The 17,599-nt window shown below is 41.1% G+C and overlaps 2 protein-coding genes across 2 annotated transcripts in view; one reads left to right on the top strand and one right to left on the bottom strand.

The window, feature by feature from the left end:
- Window positions 1-17,599, top strand: part of plcl1 (phospholipase C like 1) — a 258,431-nt gene that overhangs the window by 130,983 nt on the left and 109,849 nt on the right. The window lies entirely within an intron of this gene.
- satb2 (SATB homeobox 2) overlaps window positions 1-17,599 on the bottom strand; it is a 32,448-nt gene that overhangs the window by 14,145 nt on the left and 704 nt on the right. Inside the window, exons 2-5 of the mRNA XM_079563564.1 lie at window positions 9,802-10,023; window positions 8,100-8,285; window positions 1,082-1,208; window positions 371-494 (exon numbers count right to left, since the gene is read on the bottom strand). Of these exons, the coding sequence (XP_079419690.1) occupies window positions 371-494; window positions 1,082-1,208; window positions 8,100-8,285; window positions 9,802-9,976 (612 nt within the window). The 5' untranslated portion in view covers window positions 9,977-10,023. The remainder of the gene's footprint in view (window positions 1-370; window positions 495-1,081; window positions 1,209-8,099; window positions 8,286-9,801; window positions 10,024-17,599) is intronic.

The following is a 17,599-nucleotide window of genomic DNA, read 5'->3' as shown; positions in this document are numbered from 1 at the left end:
ATAGCGCAATAAATAGACGGCCACACACACTCACAATAGCGATAGACAAACATTAATCATGACTGGAAGCCACCCATGGCAAGCTGCAGAGAGGGAATCTCCAGCCACACGCGCATATGCTAGCAATTGATTCCGCGATCAACACCCCACTAGTGCTCCATTTAAACACAGGCATAAATCTCACATACAAGTTGTTATGGGCCCAGGATGTGGCTTAACACGCATCTGGAATACACAAGTTCCCCACTTAGCTGGATAGTTTGACTTATTGATAAGATGCATGTAGCACTGATACCTGCTGTAGATGCTATGTAGATTATGGGACAAGCTCGACTTAAATGTAAAAGCTAAAGGAGGACATGGCTGGTACCTGTGACAGAGGACAGGCTTTGGCCAAACTGCTTTGGTTCATTTCCTTCAAAAGCTCCTTCAGGGCGTTCCTGACGGTCGCATGGTTCCACTGCTCACACGGCAGGTCCTCCAGCTTTGCAAAACTGCATAGAAAATTAAAAACAGTTAATTGTGCTTCATATAAAACGTGCCTTCAAATATTCTCCTGAAACTCCCCTTGTCTAACATTGATTGACTGAAGTACTGCAATAAAACTGACAACATTAAAATTATAATTAGAAAAGGAGTAGAGAGGAGTAAAACTTACTACTCCAATTTTAAAGATTTTTTCTTTATAATGAGTCTTGTCAATAATGAATGCCACCCCTTGTTCTTAACCATTTGTCATAAACTTCTATTTCAACTCCATATAAACATTTTTGAAACTGGCATAAGTCCACTGCTGCTTTGCAAACATGCCCACACACGTACACAAACCTGATGGTATTTTCCAACACAATAACAACAGCGATGCTCTCATCTGGAGTTTATCAGTTTTTATCTGCCCATCAACTGGCTTCAGTCATAGTTTGGGACTGAGACCTTTTGGCACACATGCCCACCCCGACACGCACGGATAATAGACAAATCCCTGCTTCGACTTGGTGTGATTTGCAAAAGTCATAGGCTGAGACCCAGACCCTGCTCTTTTGATATCAAGTGTTGAAAATGATGTAAAAGCATTGCTGACCTCTGCAGCTGAATGCGCAGTGTCACCATGTGGTAGACCTCCATCAACATATCAGCCACGGTTGCCTCCGGGGCGTCCGTCAGGAAGTGGATGGGCAGAGGGTTCCACCTTCCAACTTTGATGATACCTGCGTAAGAGAACAAAGTGAGCCAAATATTTGTTAGCCCAAACACACTGCTAGACAACAGATTTAGCATGTTTCCCCCCTGCTCTGTCTAAGAATAAAACCCCCAACAAGGGCATCGGAACACACATCCGTACAGGTTTTCTTGGGGGCTGGCGGGAACTGTGAAAACTAAACAAAGCTAATCGCATTACTATCCTCCAAACGAGATCCAGACGCGTCCCGAAGCCTTCCTCAACTGTCTTTTTTCGTCCCCCTGTTTCACCCCTCCCGTGATTTCTTTCTGCAGCTCTTAAGTCTTTTTGCCATTCCTCCACTGGGTTAATGGGACAGCTATATCTCTGATTCAGACGGACCAGGCTGTGTTCCTCATTATCTGCTCAGACAAAGAGAACACCATTAAGTGCACTGAGCCAGAGCTGGGACGTCCTTAAGCCGCTGCACCTTTATAGCGTGATTTAGTGCTCCAAATTTGCACACAGATAAACGTGCTGAACGAAACTAATGAAATGAGTTAGTGCTGCTATCTTTGCATGTGAAAGAAAGTCACCAGTATTAGTAACATATTTACTACTCCGTTGTCTATGTTAAGTAGCCCACATAAAGATGGTTTCAGGCCGGGGTGTGTCCAGAGAAGGGTCTGATTGGACACCAACCAACTTTTATTTATGGTGAAATTAAAGGATGAAAAGCACAAATATATGCGATAACATGTCATGGGGTTTGTCCAACATTAAAGGGATATTTCAGGATTTTTGACATATGGCTCATTTCCTAGTTATCCAGAGTGTTGTTGATTTCTTGAGATTTTCTATTTCATTTTTTAAATTCATGCAGTCCTTATATTTGAAGAGTTTATTGGTGCTAGGCTAGTGCATGTCTATGGTAACTAGCAGCCTGCATTAACACCTAGAAAAAATTTCAGATTTTTTTCAGAAAATTCCATTAATTAGCTATGGGAGAATTTTACATTTTCATCTCATTTCAGCTAATTGTCTTTCTTCATTGTGAAACTGAACCAGATATAATCGGTGTGTTATATTAAAGTAAATTTCCCTGGGGCCCAAAATCATCGTGTCATTCTCCAAACCCATATCTGATTTGTAGAAAGCTCCTTTGTGAATTCTACGTATAGTAATGCCGGCCGCAGGTACGAACTACTGCAGATCCGGTAACCTAGCAGATCACTCCGCCGCCCCGTAGCTAACAACCAGGAAGCTGATGCTGCTCAAATATAAGTTCTTTTAAATGCAAAATGCTTATATTTCAAAAATTATTCAGTCAACACAGACATTTATATCGGAAGTCCGGTGGTATAAGTGATTTTCCTCAGGTGCACTGTGCTTGGGTCAGACTGTTTTTAATGCAGGCTACTAGTTACCATAGACATGCGCTAGCCTAGCACTAGCCTAGCACTAGCCTAACACCAATACACTCTTCAAAAATAAGGACTGCATGAAATCAAAAAATAAATTAAAAAATCCAGAAATCAACAACACTCTGGATAATAGGAAAGAGGCCATATGTCAAAAATCCTGAAATATCCCTTTAAGAATTCACTCCATTCAAACTCATGAATTTAGATATTCAGAAAAGTAGAAGTTGATTTACATATTTGCTAAATACTGACTGAAAGTTATACATTCAATGAATTATGCAAAGTTTATTTCTTCTTTTTTGCTTAATATGTAGACAGCCCATGTAATGCCTCTGAGGCCCCAGACCCTTGACTGAAGAATATGTAATTTGCAGGCTAAAACTGTAGCCTATATTTAACACATTAAATTGTATAATAATTTGAGCTGTTTTAAGTAAAGTTAGTATGACATCAGTGAATGGACATGTGCAAAATCCATACTGTCAAAGTACTTTGTCCATAATATGAATGATAGCTGTCATAAAAGAACTTAAAGACTCAATATAAAATACTCAGTTTCCTTTATGATGGAAAAAAGTGCCTTCCTCCACCACGTCTTTTGGCTTTGTCTGCTTCTCATCTTACGTCTCTCTCCATACACAGACAAAGACCAGAATCCTCTCTAGTGGCTATCAGTGTGAAGCCTGCATGCATCTGAAAACACGCCAACAACAACTCCTCTAATGGCCCGTTGGGTGGAAATGAACGCGTGAATAAGCAGACAAACAAGCCACACACGCCCCGCCATGACAGTACACAGCGGCGGACGGCAGACGGTGGACGTGTTCGTGTGGCGACTCGCATGCTCTCAGTACGATGGCAAATGCATTAATAATTGATCCATCATTTTTGGTGCGCTCCTCACTGGCTCTGCTTCGTGTCCACAGTTTAAAGTCCAAATCATTGTTCCCATTTCCACATTAAAATTCCACCTCCCAGAGACATGCCTTGATGTGGCCGGCTGGTGGCTTGGCTCATGTCTGAGTTTGCCCATCCACACAAAAGACTTTTAGACACACGCTTCGCCTATACACACTGCACTGTAACACCATTGTCCCATGCCGGGATAAGTCCTAATGGTCACAGCAGTCTGGGGCGTCTTCCAAACCAGTTCCAGGTTGGAGACAGCGAGGGAAACCCCGCGGCCCCCCACAGCCCCCCAGTATTCAACCACAAGCCTCCAACTCAACATGATCCAATGACAGAATAAAAAATATCACTGCTAGAAAGAGCCAGTATCCAAAGCATGTCTCTTAAATAATTTGCTCAAAGTTGAGCCTGTCTCATATTTATTTAAACACTTTTTTACGCCTTATTGACCATGAATAAATATTTGATAAGTCAGCTTTCTAGCTTGTATCACATAATTTGTTTTATTCTGGCCGTGCTGTGCTTTGACCCTTTTTTAACCTCCATTTACAGCGTTTAAGTTTCTGATCACATTTGGTATCTTTGAACCTACTATGTTCTTGTAAGCTCTCAATCGCCAGGAATTTTACATCACAGTTACCCAGGTTTTCAAAGTCGACAACTACACAGAGTTGTGTGAGACATTTTCATTTAGGTATTTCAACTCCATTGCGTCTGCTGTTTTTATATTTCCATGGTTTTCTTTGTTTGCCAGATAACTCAAAAATTACTGCATACTTCAGAAAATTCCATTAATTAGCTATGGGAGAATTTTACATTTTCATCTCATTTCAGCTAATTGTCTTTCTTCATTGTGAAAATGAACCAGATATTATCGGTATGTTATATTAAAGTAAATTTCCCTGGGGCCAAAATATATTGGGAGTGTATTGCCGGGGTCCATAAACAAAACTCAAGTAAAACATGTTTTAATTGGGAAAATACTATAGAGGAAACTTGTTTCAATAAGCGAATAATAATGAGCCTGACAGGACTATTGCACTTAAGAAGCCTGTGTCACAAGTCTCTGCTCCACTGTTGTCATTATTCATTCACTCAGCGCTTGGTGGTGGTAAGCTACTATTGTAGCCACAGCTACCCTGGGGCAGACTGACCATTTCCCACGTGTCTATAATTTGTTGTTTTTATCCTGATCTCTTATTATGTCTGTGCCCTCTGCTGGACATGTGTGGAATTCTTTCCTTTTTTTTTTTATCTAAGTTGCCCCCTAGTGGCAGGAATGAGCACACTGATTATTTCCTTGAACATTCACAACTCAGACTTTTTTTTGTGTGTGACATGCTCAGGAATTTGTGCACTACAAGTCAGGGGCCGGGTTGAATAATCCGGCCCGCGGACCGCCTGTTGGAGACCCCTGTTATATTATGTCAGCAAAAGAAAAGTGGTTTCTAAATCAATCAAGCTTCTTTCTCCCACTAAAGATTCTGTGATCAATATGTTTACTCAGGGTATGCAGGTGATGTCACTGCATAGCAAATGACTAAAATTGTGTAATTTAGTCTTGCCTTCCGTCAGTAAACTTCCAACATTAATAATCTTTTTTTTTCACACTCAGAATCACAATCAGATTCTCCTGTTTGCAAAGTAAACACAATGTAGCTTGACATTTACAGAACTGATCCCAGGTAAACACAGCCGTGTGGAAAATCTTTTTATGGTCCACAATATAGTGAATGTATAGTGTTTCCAATTCCATTCAAGGCCCGCGTTCAATGTTGTTCATCGATGTATTTTTTTTAAATAGTTTTATTGAGGCACGCTGTATAGACTCATACACTTTGCATGCTCTATTGCAAAACAACCGTTTGCTGTTGTGAAGGCTACAATTTACAACGCGTCCAAAATCAGATGTCCACACAGCGCTGACCCTTTGTGGCCGTTTTTTTAGACGTGGCACAATAACAATGACTGACTGTTAACGGTTCGGCGTCGAAAAGCCCCAAATTACAGGTCTTCTCCCATCTCTTCTATAAAAGCTTCCGACCCTTATAATTGAAATAAACAATATCTTCAATTTAATTACTGCCCCGAGCTAATTACAGAAAGGCAGCGGTTCTTTAAATACACCGCTGGGACACAAGAATGCAGGACACAATTCAAACAGGCAGAAAATAGCCAAGACTCTGTGTAATTTTGGTTGCGGACCACAGGGGGAAAAAATGTATAATTTAAGCCAGAAATTATTCATTTAACATAAACGCTAAAAACAAAAAGTATTCATTTGAGAAAGGCAGGAGGGAGGTGTGTGTTTGGTCTATGATAATGCATGGCTTGTGCTGTTGTAGCGTGGATACGGACTTTGCTATTGTATTTTTTGGTCATCTCCGCATTGCTGGGCTTGGGAATCTGAAGTTGTTGCTTTTTTTTTTTTTTTCCCTCTGTGAGTATTGTTTGTGTTGACTGTGCTGTCCCCGTTAAGTCCAGCCTTTGTTTGAAGCCCCTCGTGTGGTGTTTGTGCAGAGAAATGCATTGATGTGGACAGATGACACATGTGGCTGGCTGTTTTCCACATACATTCAAAACCAAAGTCAAACGAGCTGTCGATGCCACTCAGTTTGGGAATTCTCATGAATGCTCGTCATTCGTTTTGAGTTCTTACTGTATCAGCAACCAGGTTAAGGTTTCAGATTATTACTTTTGATGGGATAATGCCCCTGGTAAGTATAACGCACCAGTGAAATGGCACTTTTATGAGGAAAAGTTCTAAAATATAAAATATTTGGGACGCAGAAAGAGGGATAGTTCCATATTCAACTGACATTGGTGACAATTATGAAAACAATAATTTTTTGTACGTCACGGGCCCTTACACTATACTATACTGAACCTTTGTAGTCTTAACTGTTTCATAATGTAGTTCTCCTTTGCTAAACATGCTAATTGTTTGTCCTTTTTTCATCCTGTTTGAGCTATCTCCAAATCAAGAGCGTAAATGCTTGACCCCCACCTGATGTCATGCAGTGGTGCTGCTCTTCTGTGTTCGTCCACACGGTTTCACTGGACTCATACTGATCATTTATGTGCTCAAACTACAACCCTCGACATGTACAGTATCTGGTTAGAGCTGGCACTAAAGGTACATGGGGTCATTTATTGTTCTTGTAAGGAACAGTGTGTCCCCCAGTCACTCATCACCAAATATTCAGACAGGATCTTGGTCAGGGACTAACTAGCTGGAGGATTAGTCTGTTATGCATGTTTTGGGTTGACAGGGCAAACTGAAACACCTGGAGGAAACCCACCCGGAGTCCAAAGTCTAAAAAGAAATAGGCGCCCAAATCCGGAGGCAGTAAAACCTGCGTGCTGGATCTAAAATAAGGTTACAGAAATTGAAAGTAAGGGTCCACACAGCAGTGAAAGCTCCCAATTTTTTCTTACACCATAGTATGTTTCAGGCCTTGGGCATGAGGCCTATGGTGTAAGAAAAAATTAAAGAATTGGGAGCTTTCACTGCTGTGCGGACCCTTACTTTCAGTTTCTAGAACATCCAAAGTCCACACACAAAGGCCCCCCCCACATTGACTGGAAATTGAACCCGTGACCTTGTGAGTATCATCATTCCACTGATGTGGATTCATCCCATTTTGCAACTTTATAGCTTTGCAAATTTATCTAAGGCCAAGTTGAAAGTTTTTTGTTATAGACTCAACCTGCACTGAACACTACACTTTCCATTAAAGAAAAAGACTATTTGACACAGAACTGATAAGAGACTGTTGGTCAAGGATGGTAAAGATGCTACATTTAAACAGGCCCAAATTGCATTCAAATGTTTCTACATAGTAGCATAGGGCTGACGTCAGACATGCTGCGCATGACGAGTGAGATCCCAAACAGATGGGATCTCCTACAATGGCATTTCTGTTCACTGTAACTGTTACCATTTTATCGACATGCACCTCTGTCCCTGTGGGATTTTCTACAAACCCGAGTTAAGACTGAACACACAACACTGTCCTGCAGATGACAAACATGTGTGCAACTATAAATGACAGAGTATTTCTCCACTTCATAAACACACTGAATGCACAATGTATTTTGGTCTGTGGAGACATTCCTGTGCCACTCTTTGTTGTGTCTTTAATGATTTTTACAGGCGCTGTCTGTGTCTTAGTTGTGTTTTTGAAACATTCCTGTGCTTATTACCCCTGTGTCAGTACAGTGGCTGCTCTAAATAGACAACCTCACATGCATTTGGGCTAGAACCAGTTATTAGTGGGACAGTCCCTTCACACACAGCGTCCATTAGTGCAGTGTTGTGTGCAGATGTTTTAGCAAGAATTTATATCGACACGTCTTCCTTTTGCTTTCCCCTTGAAGTAACAGTTTCCAATAATAAAATGTACAGAATTGGATTGGGTTAATTAAATAAATACACATTAAAAGCATAGCATAGCAACCGAATAATCTCTTCTACTATCGATAAATATATAGATGAACAAGATATTGCCATCCTAAGAGCAAATATATTGTCTTAAACCACCACTGGTCTAAACAACAGGTGCACAGCAGGTACATGTTGCATAAACCTCTACCGTGAGACTGACCGTGAGCCTGTGCTGCAGAGCTGTGTGAGTAGCCGAGGGCCAGAAGCGCTGTCTCCACCAGCTGAGAGAACAGGATGTCTTTTCTGACCAGCACAAACTCCGCATGCTCCTCTCTGCCCTCACCGCCGTCTGTCTGCATCCCGCCATCACACTGCTCCACCACGCAGAACACTGGGATCATTAACCCTGCACAGGACAAAGAGGTCATCAGTGGTCATGCATTTACCTATTCGTATACAGACACAGTGAAATTGTTGTGATGACATTGGGAGAAAAGTGAAGTCCAGGCACCTGTTTTAGAAATAACTCAAAAATCTCAATTGCTTGTCCGATATTACTGCAACTCTTTTGAAATAATATCCAATCTTGTCAGTAGATTAGCAGCCTCCTCATCTTTCTCTTTCACATGACATGCTTTTGGTCCTGTGCCACCTGTCATCTGCCAATTAATCCAACCTTTTAGACCCGATGATGGACTGGAGGCATTGGGCAGTGTCCCAGCTCTAATAATAATAACAGGCATACACACACACACACACACACACATATGTTGTCTCATACACAATATGGAGGTGCAGCCCCAGACCCTGCTGCCGCCTGTTGTTTTAATCAGTCAATTCCTATATTTCTATTTCCTCTCATTAATCACTGTGTTCCCAGGCCTCCCGCTCTCATGGAGTGAATTACACACTGCAGCGCCGCGCCAATTCAAGTAAGTGAGTTTCCCCCAACAGGGAAATATAACTGTCAGCTCCTCAGACGAGCACTCCCCTCTTCAGAGCCTGTGTTCACTTGTTAGACTGTTGACCCCCACTCAGACATACAGCACAGTGCATGGTGTTTGCGTTTGACTCTAGATAAGATGCTGCGATGACAGTTCTTTCTCTCTTTACGCTACTGTAGGTCAATATTTTGACCTCGCTGTACATACATGAGCTGATCTGAAATGCCTTTTTTTTTAACATATCCGGTGTATTGTGATTGAAGTGTAGCAGACATTTCTGTTTTAGACATTCCTGCTTTTTTGGAGTATTTTTTTCCTGTGCTATTCCCTGTAAAAGGTCTCTTTAGCAAGTCATCTCCCCGGATTTGGCACAGATTTGTGACCTAAACCACTGTATTCCTGCTTGTCCCGAGCTCAGATCAAGGCAAATGATCCGAGAAGGAGAAAACATTAAAAAAGGAAAACTTTAGAAAACTTCATTTTGAATGTTAATGCTATTTTTGGGACAGAAACTCATCTGCTCAAAAGAAAAGATGTTGTTGTACCTTTCAGATAGTCAGTTCTAGGCCTTTATCTTGTTTTATTTGTGACAGCCAAACAATGGGGAGCTGCTATTCAAATATTACCCACGTTCTGTCCTACCCCCTGAAACAAGTCACAACTTTTAAACAGCAGGATCGATCCACAGAGCTACGCATATAAATCATGTTTATATGGTGCAATCTGCTTTATTTGGTAAGCCGCCTGTATTATACAGGTCCCCTCAGACTTATTGATTAATTGCGTCTCCACCATCTCTAAGCAGTTGAAGGATATGTTCATGATACAGAATACAAATCTATTTTTGTAGTTTGTTTGTTTCTGCTCAAATTGGGGATACACCCAGTCATTGAGTTTATATAGATTTCTTTAACATATAACTTTCTCGCAGATTCACTATTTGCTTTGACCTCTAAAGTTCAGTGCACAATGTCTCACCTCCCAGTGGTCTATAAGCAGCTCCATTGTGCCTTATGATCCTGTGCCCAGTGGGACTGCCGTTCAGCTCCAGTCGGCCCTTCTTCCCTGGCGGAGGCAGGTCGTTGAGGTCCGGACTGCTGCCCCTGCGCTCGGGACTGTCCTGAGCCACGGGACTCTCCCCTCCCTGCTCCATGCTCCTCCTCCACACCTCCAGAGGAGCCCCAGCCAGCGAGAACGAGCCTGAAGCAAAACAAGTTATCATCGCTGGGTATAATATATCAGACAAGAGGGTTAGTTAACACAGATGACACGATTGTCATTGATTACAAATCCCATGGAATCACTCGGCCCGGCAGCTAAGCCCAACAAGTGATCTATGACTGTGCCACAGACCTCCATGTGGTCCGTGAAATATTAAAAACACATAAAGAAAACCGCACTGTTGCACTGCACTTTCATAAGACTTACACGCCCCCAATAGAGATAATTCACTGTCACTTTCATAGACTAGATGCTCTCAGACTAAAATAGCTATATCTGTTGCCTTGTTTACTGCATTTGGTTCAGACTGAAAAGACTATTGAAATGTGTAACCTGTACAAACAAAGCTTAGGGAGTGGAAAATTGTGCATATTGTTTTTTAGCTTTTGAGGTCACTACAACAGCTTGACCTCTCAGTGTGCACGGATTTGCATAATCAGTTGATGATCCATGTTTGGGACCAACTTGTGATGCTGTGGTTGAATGAACAATGAACTGTTTAAATGATGAGATGGTTTAGCTCAGATTATTAGTACATTTGTATGAAGTATCCATATCTCCACAATAAGACCCCTCGTTTGTGTTAGTGATTTGGAATTTGATGTTGAAGTTGTACATTCTTTGGCGTTTCTGAGAACTTGTAGATTATATGAAAATGGTATGACTATGAACTTGACATGGTGGACGTAACATAAGGGGCAACATTTCTATATATTTTTTCGCAACGACCTCTGAGACCATGTGCTTCATGGGTTACTTGTCCCCTGATTCCAAGCTCTGGCCAAAAGTCTAATATCAGCTAATGCCATCAGACCCAGCGCCAGGGACCCAAGGTGGAACAACGCCAAAGCATCACAGAGCCGCTCGCACAGCCAAATGGAGCTCTTTTATTTACATACGAGCCCCCGGACACTGCTCGCCAGCCTGTGTGAAATGATGGCAGAGGGGAAGAGCTCTTTCTATTAGAGTATGGAAATCAAGATTTATGAGTGGAACAACACAGAAGGTCTCAAAGCTGAGTGACATTGGCCCGAAATCCACCTGATCAAATTGTCAGTGAGTCTATTGTCTGTAAATGAAGACTATACGGAAGCCAAACCTTTATGTATGAAAATGCCCTCCCAAAATGGCCTTTTTTCAATGTGGCTCTGCTCTTCATTATTAAAGCGAATGCATCACCTTGCCAATAAAAGAATAGATAGTTAGATAGATAGTTAGGCAATAGTAGGTGTTTTAACTTTTAGAAATCCATTCTTCTCCATAGCGTTGTTGAACCTGCTGTCTTGTAATTGTAATTCTCTCATATGCTTCTATTTCAATTCTTACACAATTGCACAGCTGAAATCCGCCATCCACCACAAGCGGCTCAAAAACAAAACAGCCAATCTGAAAAGCATTAGGAGCCCGGGCAAAATTTCAAAACATATAATAAATTAAAAACATTAGCATTTGGCGCGGTTAAAAATGTGGGAGGCGAAGAATCAAAAATGCAAGTGGCGAAGTTTATTAAAAGCGGCTTTAAAAAAGAAAACAGCTTCAAAGGCGCAACACTGGTAGCTATAATTCACAATGTGCATCTGGCTGAGAAAAGAGGGAGGCTTAGCAAATAAATGTAACCGCTAACAATGTTATAGCTATAGTAAAGAACGGCTGGATTCAAAGTGACATAAAAAGGACTTCAATGGCAGCAGATGTCGACAGTGAGTGCATTCTTGACTACAGTGGTGCAGTGTCATGACAAGTGTGGCCCTGGTCTTTCTATTGTGACATCTTTCAAATAATCCTAGAAGGAATCGGTATCTCAGACGCGCTGTGACCTGCCGTGGCACTGCGCCCTGCAGACGATCCCTATCAGGACCTCTGCTCCGACATCTCACCATCACCTCACCCAGGTCACCCACCTCTCCTCCTCCTCCTGCCAGCGCAATCTCCCGCACGTTTTTCACGGCGTTTTTCTTTAAAACATCAGTGCCATAACTGTTCGTCAAAATGGATCAAAGGACGGACATGTCAAAGTTTTCCTCACATAAAATATACAAGTTGTGATTTGTTTCACTGATACATGATAACCCCCAAAACACTTGACCAACTGATGTCATGAAGTGATGCTAATCTGTATTCAGAATATCTCACTGGACTTATCATTTCATTACTGAAGTTGCAAAGTGTGTCCTGCAAAAAGCTACAGTGTGTAGACTGTATAGACTTTTGTATGTTCACAAAGTACAGCTGAACTTTAATTAATTTACACATTTGAAATAGTTACAGTATATATGAATAATAGAAATAGGAGCTTACTAACGTATACCATTGTGCTCGTTATTTCTGAGTCAATTTTTAGACTTAGTAGCAAGGACTGCACCCCCACAGAGGGTTAGCTATCCATTGTTTTGGTACTCTGGGTTCAGTGCTGGTACTGCAGCATACCCCCACTGACATACATGTGTTATTCATCAAGAATCCCCTTTGTGACTGAATGACAACTGCTATTACTAACCAGTGCAACCAGTGCACTATTACAGGACCAAAACTGCTTCTAATTTTCTAACTCCATTATGGGTCTGAATTAGCAGCCATGGACCTAAAATGGAGAATGGATTGGACAAGTCAGCTAGTTTCAAGGTTTCATTGGTGAAATAACTTATTATTCTAAAGGCTGCATACACACCTTTCAGAGTGTTCGATCTATTCTCATCAAAGTTGCAGCATGGTAGCGCAGGGGTTAGAGCTCGTGCATGTTCATTTTGCATTTGTCTGGGACATTGGATGCAAATGAGCCCAAGGCTACAATCATGCGTGGCGTGTTTACATGCATGAGTCCTTCATTAACATGCACTGTCCCGACCAAATAAACAAATAAATAGAATAGTAAAAAGTTCCAAAAAATCTCTCACAGTCAGTTTCCTAAAAGACTTGACTCATCTTAAAGATGCTGTACCTGATTTCTCTCAACTTTAAGCCAGTAAAGTGCAGTTCACTGTCACGGTAACAGCAACAAGTTCACCACAACCACATTTCCTATTTAATAAATAAGATGCAGACTGCATGCAGCTGTCTATTTTTTTTTTCTTCTGCTTTTTAGACTCTAGAAACATTTTACTCTAGCACAAGGATAATATGTAGTTGGCCATGCAGATTATTTCCTGTCTTAAATACATGCATGTGTTTACACATACTATAAACGTCTTGGTGATTCACATGAACGGTAATGAACTGGGTGTGTTTGTGGACATCACGCTATTACATCTGCTGATAATGTAATATTATAATATAGGTGAAGAAATCCTTTGTTCATCATATTATCTGTTTGGAATCCCATTGATAACTTTATCTGGCATAAGCGTTGATGACCGCACAGTAATGACATTGAGATGGTTATCGTCTTTATCCTGTCGATCTTAAGCACCTTCGCTGTCGATAAGCACGGCAATGGCCTATGCAGCTAATAAAGGGCAGGTACGTGAAGAAGTAGCTGGCTTGTTATGGAGACACTAAACACCATGTAATGCACATGATAAGGAAAGGTTACTCGGTTTATAGCTCCTCTGCAGCTGCACAGGTATAAGACGTTATTGGGAACATTCATGTTTGCAGTGATCACGGCATCATTTATAAACAGCACAGCTCAGTCTTTTAAGTGCGTATTACAGATACTCACGAAACAACTGTATTTAAGCATAGTATATGTAGTTATTAGACATATGATGTGACTTATGAAGGGCTAGATTGTCAGATCCGTTGGCATGCAACCATACTGTACCAATGGGCCATGAGCGAGTCCCAGTTCTATCTGTGGAATATGTATCTGTCCCTCTTTTTATGATACTAATGTTTTAATTAGAACATAAAAACATCAACGTACAACTTTGTTTTACTTACTTTCTCCATAATGTGTACACTTCACCTTGTGTAAAAGTAATTCTTACACTGGCATTATAGCATCGGAAGTAATATTAAGTAAAAATCACGTGTACCTTTTACTTCAAGGCAATTGTAAAGATATAGTCCTTTCATTTCCCAGGATCTAAGAACAAAATCTGAGAATTTGAAAATGTTATTCAGATTTTAATAAGGTACAGCTAAATCAATCAAAATGAGCCGTGTGTGACAAACTGCAAAGTTGAAAACAGCATTTTGCACAATGACTTTTTTTTGGTTGTTTGGACGATAAAGCCACTATCAAATTCCACATTATTACATGTTGTAGACATAACAAATACATCGCGACGGCCAAAGACGAGATTGCAGCGAGCGAAAAATGCGGACACACCCTGCCAAATAAAAGAGCGGGATTGGGATAAGCAAATGCACCTATAAACAATAAGTCCCAACTCCAAAGACATTGACACAAACATGTAATTACGAGCCAGTCTAAACTATGACATGATTGTTGCTCTCAGATACATATGCTATAATAATGACATGCTTCCTGATATAGATTCATCCATACCACTGCTTTTCCCAATGCTGAAGTCACATAACACCAACTAGATTTTTGATATGACCTGTTTAAGAATAAGATAAATAAAACCAACAAAATCTATCGACTTGTTTGAGTGCAGAGGAGAGGGAGAGTAGATATCCTCCTATCTCCCTTCCAGTAATAAAGTGTGCGACTTGAGCATGCACAGCAGACAGTGAGCGTGACCTCTGAGGGCATTATTAGCACTGATAACGGGGGCTGGTGCGAGAGGCGTCACCTATAGGAAAATGTCCTGCTCTTCCCCACACTTTTATGGTCTCGTTATCAGGCCATTGGTTAATACTTGGCTCTTGAAGCGCACAGATAGAGGAACGGCATAGGGAACGTTGGGCGATTAAGGCTGGGTCTCTATCTCCAGCTTAAATCCTGACCCAAATGCCGGTTCCAGAGCCAGACGTTGGACACGCCGTGGGTTGAGGGAACAGACACTGGCTGTGAAACAATGGATGCCGCATTTGTCCTCTTGAGTCTGAGCACCAAATGAACTCTTTTTATGTGGCTGTTTATGAGAAATGATTGCAGTTAGGGAAGGTTGCATTATTGTGGAATCTTCCGTTTATGGCCATCAGATGTGTTACTGTTGTGATGTGGGCAGAGCGGGTGCGAGGAAAAACCTTCTTTTTTTCTTCTTCTTCTTCTAACTTAAACTCTCAAACTTTACCGAAAAAAGAAAAGAAAAAAAATACCCAGTCCGCATGTACAAGAGTGCTCAAGCTTAACACCCATGCACTTGGGGCAAATGACAGCTAATAGACGGAGCTTCTCTGCAGGCAAACCTTTCTCTAAGGCTTCCTCGTAAACATCTGATCTGATATTACAGGATGAAACCAGCAGCTATATGGCCTCGCCCTTCCAGTTAAAGAGTCTATGAACTTACAGACAGACACTTTTGCCACGCTAACCACATTAGCAGCTACATACACCAACGCTTTAAGGACCACACACACACACGGACATAGTTGTAAGTATTTCTTATATTACACCAGTTTGTCACCGAGTATGCCGATGGATCATTTGAGCCTGACGAAAACATGTTTCCTTTCAGTCATCTCAGCTCTTATACGGGTTTTTAAAGTTGTCGATTGGACTGAGGATGTTTGGCCCCTCTTTGCTTGCTAAAGTGCGACAAGATTCCCTTTCCCATCTCATTTCATTTATCTATTTGGCAATGACGAACGCAGTCAGACAATCACGGTTTGCAGATGTGTATATGGGTAATATGCAAATAATAAAAATGTATTGTTTAGGAATATTTTTGCATTCAAATTTACTTTATAGGTTTGAGTGAGTTTAAATGCAAGAATCAATGATCAACAGGGACACAACTCGATAAAACGCCTTAAAAAATATGTATGATTTGGCAAACTAAATATCTTCAAAAAACAGGGAAATATATAGATTTAGTTTTTAGTCATTCCAGGTTTAGATGCTGTAATAAAGAAGATTGAAAGACGGAGCCAAAACCTCATTTTCTTAGGTTAAAAAAAAAAAAAATTGGAACTGAGACAACTTTCAAATCTTAGCCTTTTTGCCATGTTTAACGCCATTCTCGCTGCCTCATCATTTATGTAAAGCAAGTAAGTATGACTAACTGCACACTTCCACATACGTTGCGTGGCCAAACCCTGTGCACCGCAGCTCACACCAGCTTCACCAGAATGAGCATAACTGTGGGGAAACAGGGACAAGCTGCAATAACACTGAGGACAGGTCTGGACGCTCTGCACGTCTCGGGAGTTTTGTAAATGTCATCGGCTGCAGCCGTGGACAGAGCAAAGGAAGCATCTTTAGCGAGGCTTGGTTATTTGATGTTCGGGACACACCTTTATTACTGCCACCTGATCATGACATTCACATAAACATGGGGCTTCAAGGTCAAGGCTGCACGTTTATCAATACAGAGTGAGGGATGGATTTTATTATTATACACGTCAAAGTTTTTACAATTTTGTGCAGTTAAGCCACAAGAACTTGGAAGAATATCACCTTGCTATGATGTATTAATGGCAATAAGAGAAGAGAGAAATATAAAGTCATAAGTGACCATGGAGCTACAAAAGCCTTTCCACTTATGACTTCATGACGACGAAACGGTGTGTAAAAGTGCATACTGTAAAACAAAACAAAAACAAATCTGTGCGTAACTTTTAAAAGGCGCGCTGAGACCTGCAGGTAACAGTGCACAGTAATCTTACTGGGATGAATTTAGCCAATTTTTCCCCACGGCATAGACCACTAAAAAGATTTCAATTTGGGCCATTGGCTCAGAGGGGAAGGAAAACGCGTGACCGTGCTTGACGTTATATTTCGTCGTCAAACTCATTGACGCATCATAGTTTTATTCCATGGTTTCACATTTCCTTTTTTGTAATTATCATTATTGTAATGGATCTGACATAAGATTTTGAAGTAAATTTACTGTTTGTGATCGGACGCACATAATCTTATTTATTTATTTATTTATTTATAAGCGAAGCTGCAAAGAAGGAGTGCGCGTTGGTTTGGTGAAACAGACGGAAACTGAGCCACTTAGTCGCTGTTTTTAAAGGTCAGGAAGAACGGGTTGTAACACGTCCCTTGGCCGTGAAAGTTTAGGTTCATGGTGATCAACGGTCCTCACCAGTTTGTTTCAGATTTTTTTTTTTTTTTTTTTTACCCCAGTGTGCAGGTCCAGGATCACAGCCTGTGTGTGTTTTAAGTTTACACAGTTGCTGCTCAGGTTTGTGTCTCTCACTTAACTCCGGCCTTCACCAGTTTTCACGAGCACCGTCTCCAAAGTCGCCTATTTGTCAACTGCCCCCACGTCTATGCGCGCGTGACGAGCAGAGAGTCCGCTCATTAGATCTGAAAAATCATGGGTTTATTTATCATCTTAAGATTTTATTTTTATTTTTTTATGAAAGCACCGTCATATTTCATTCACTGATGCCACTACAACAAAAGTCGAAATGTCCAAATGATGTGAGGTGTAGAAAACGAAGAGGCCTCGTATCTTCAAAGTAGACCACACCGGCTAAATACAGCGTAGGCCTAATTAACAGCTCAACTGTGCCTTTTACCGTTTAAGGATTT

This window comes from Gobius niger (assembly GCF_951799975.1).
Source record: "Gobius niger genome assembly, chromosome: 9".
Lineage (NCBI taxonomy): Eukaryota > Metazoa > Chordata > Actinopteri > Gobiiformes > Gobiidae > Gobius > Gobius niger.
Note: the sequence above shows the minus strand (reverse complement) of the source record. Positions and strands in the feature narration are given on the sequence as shown.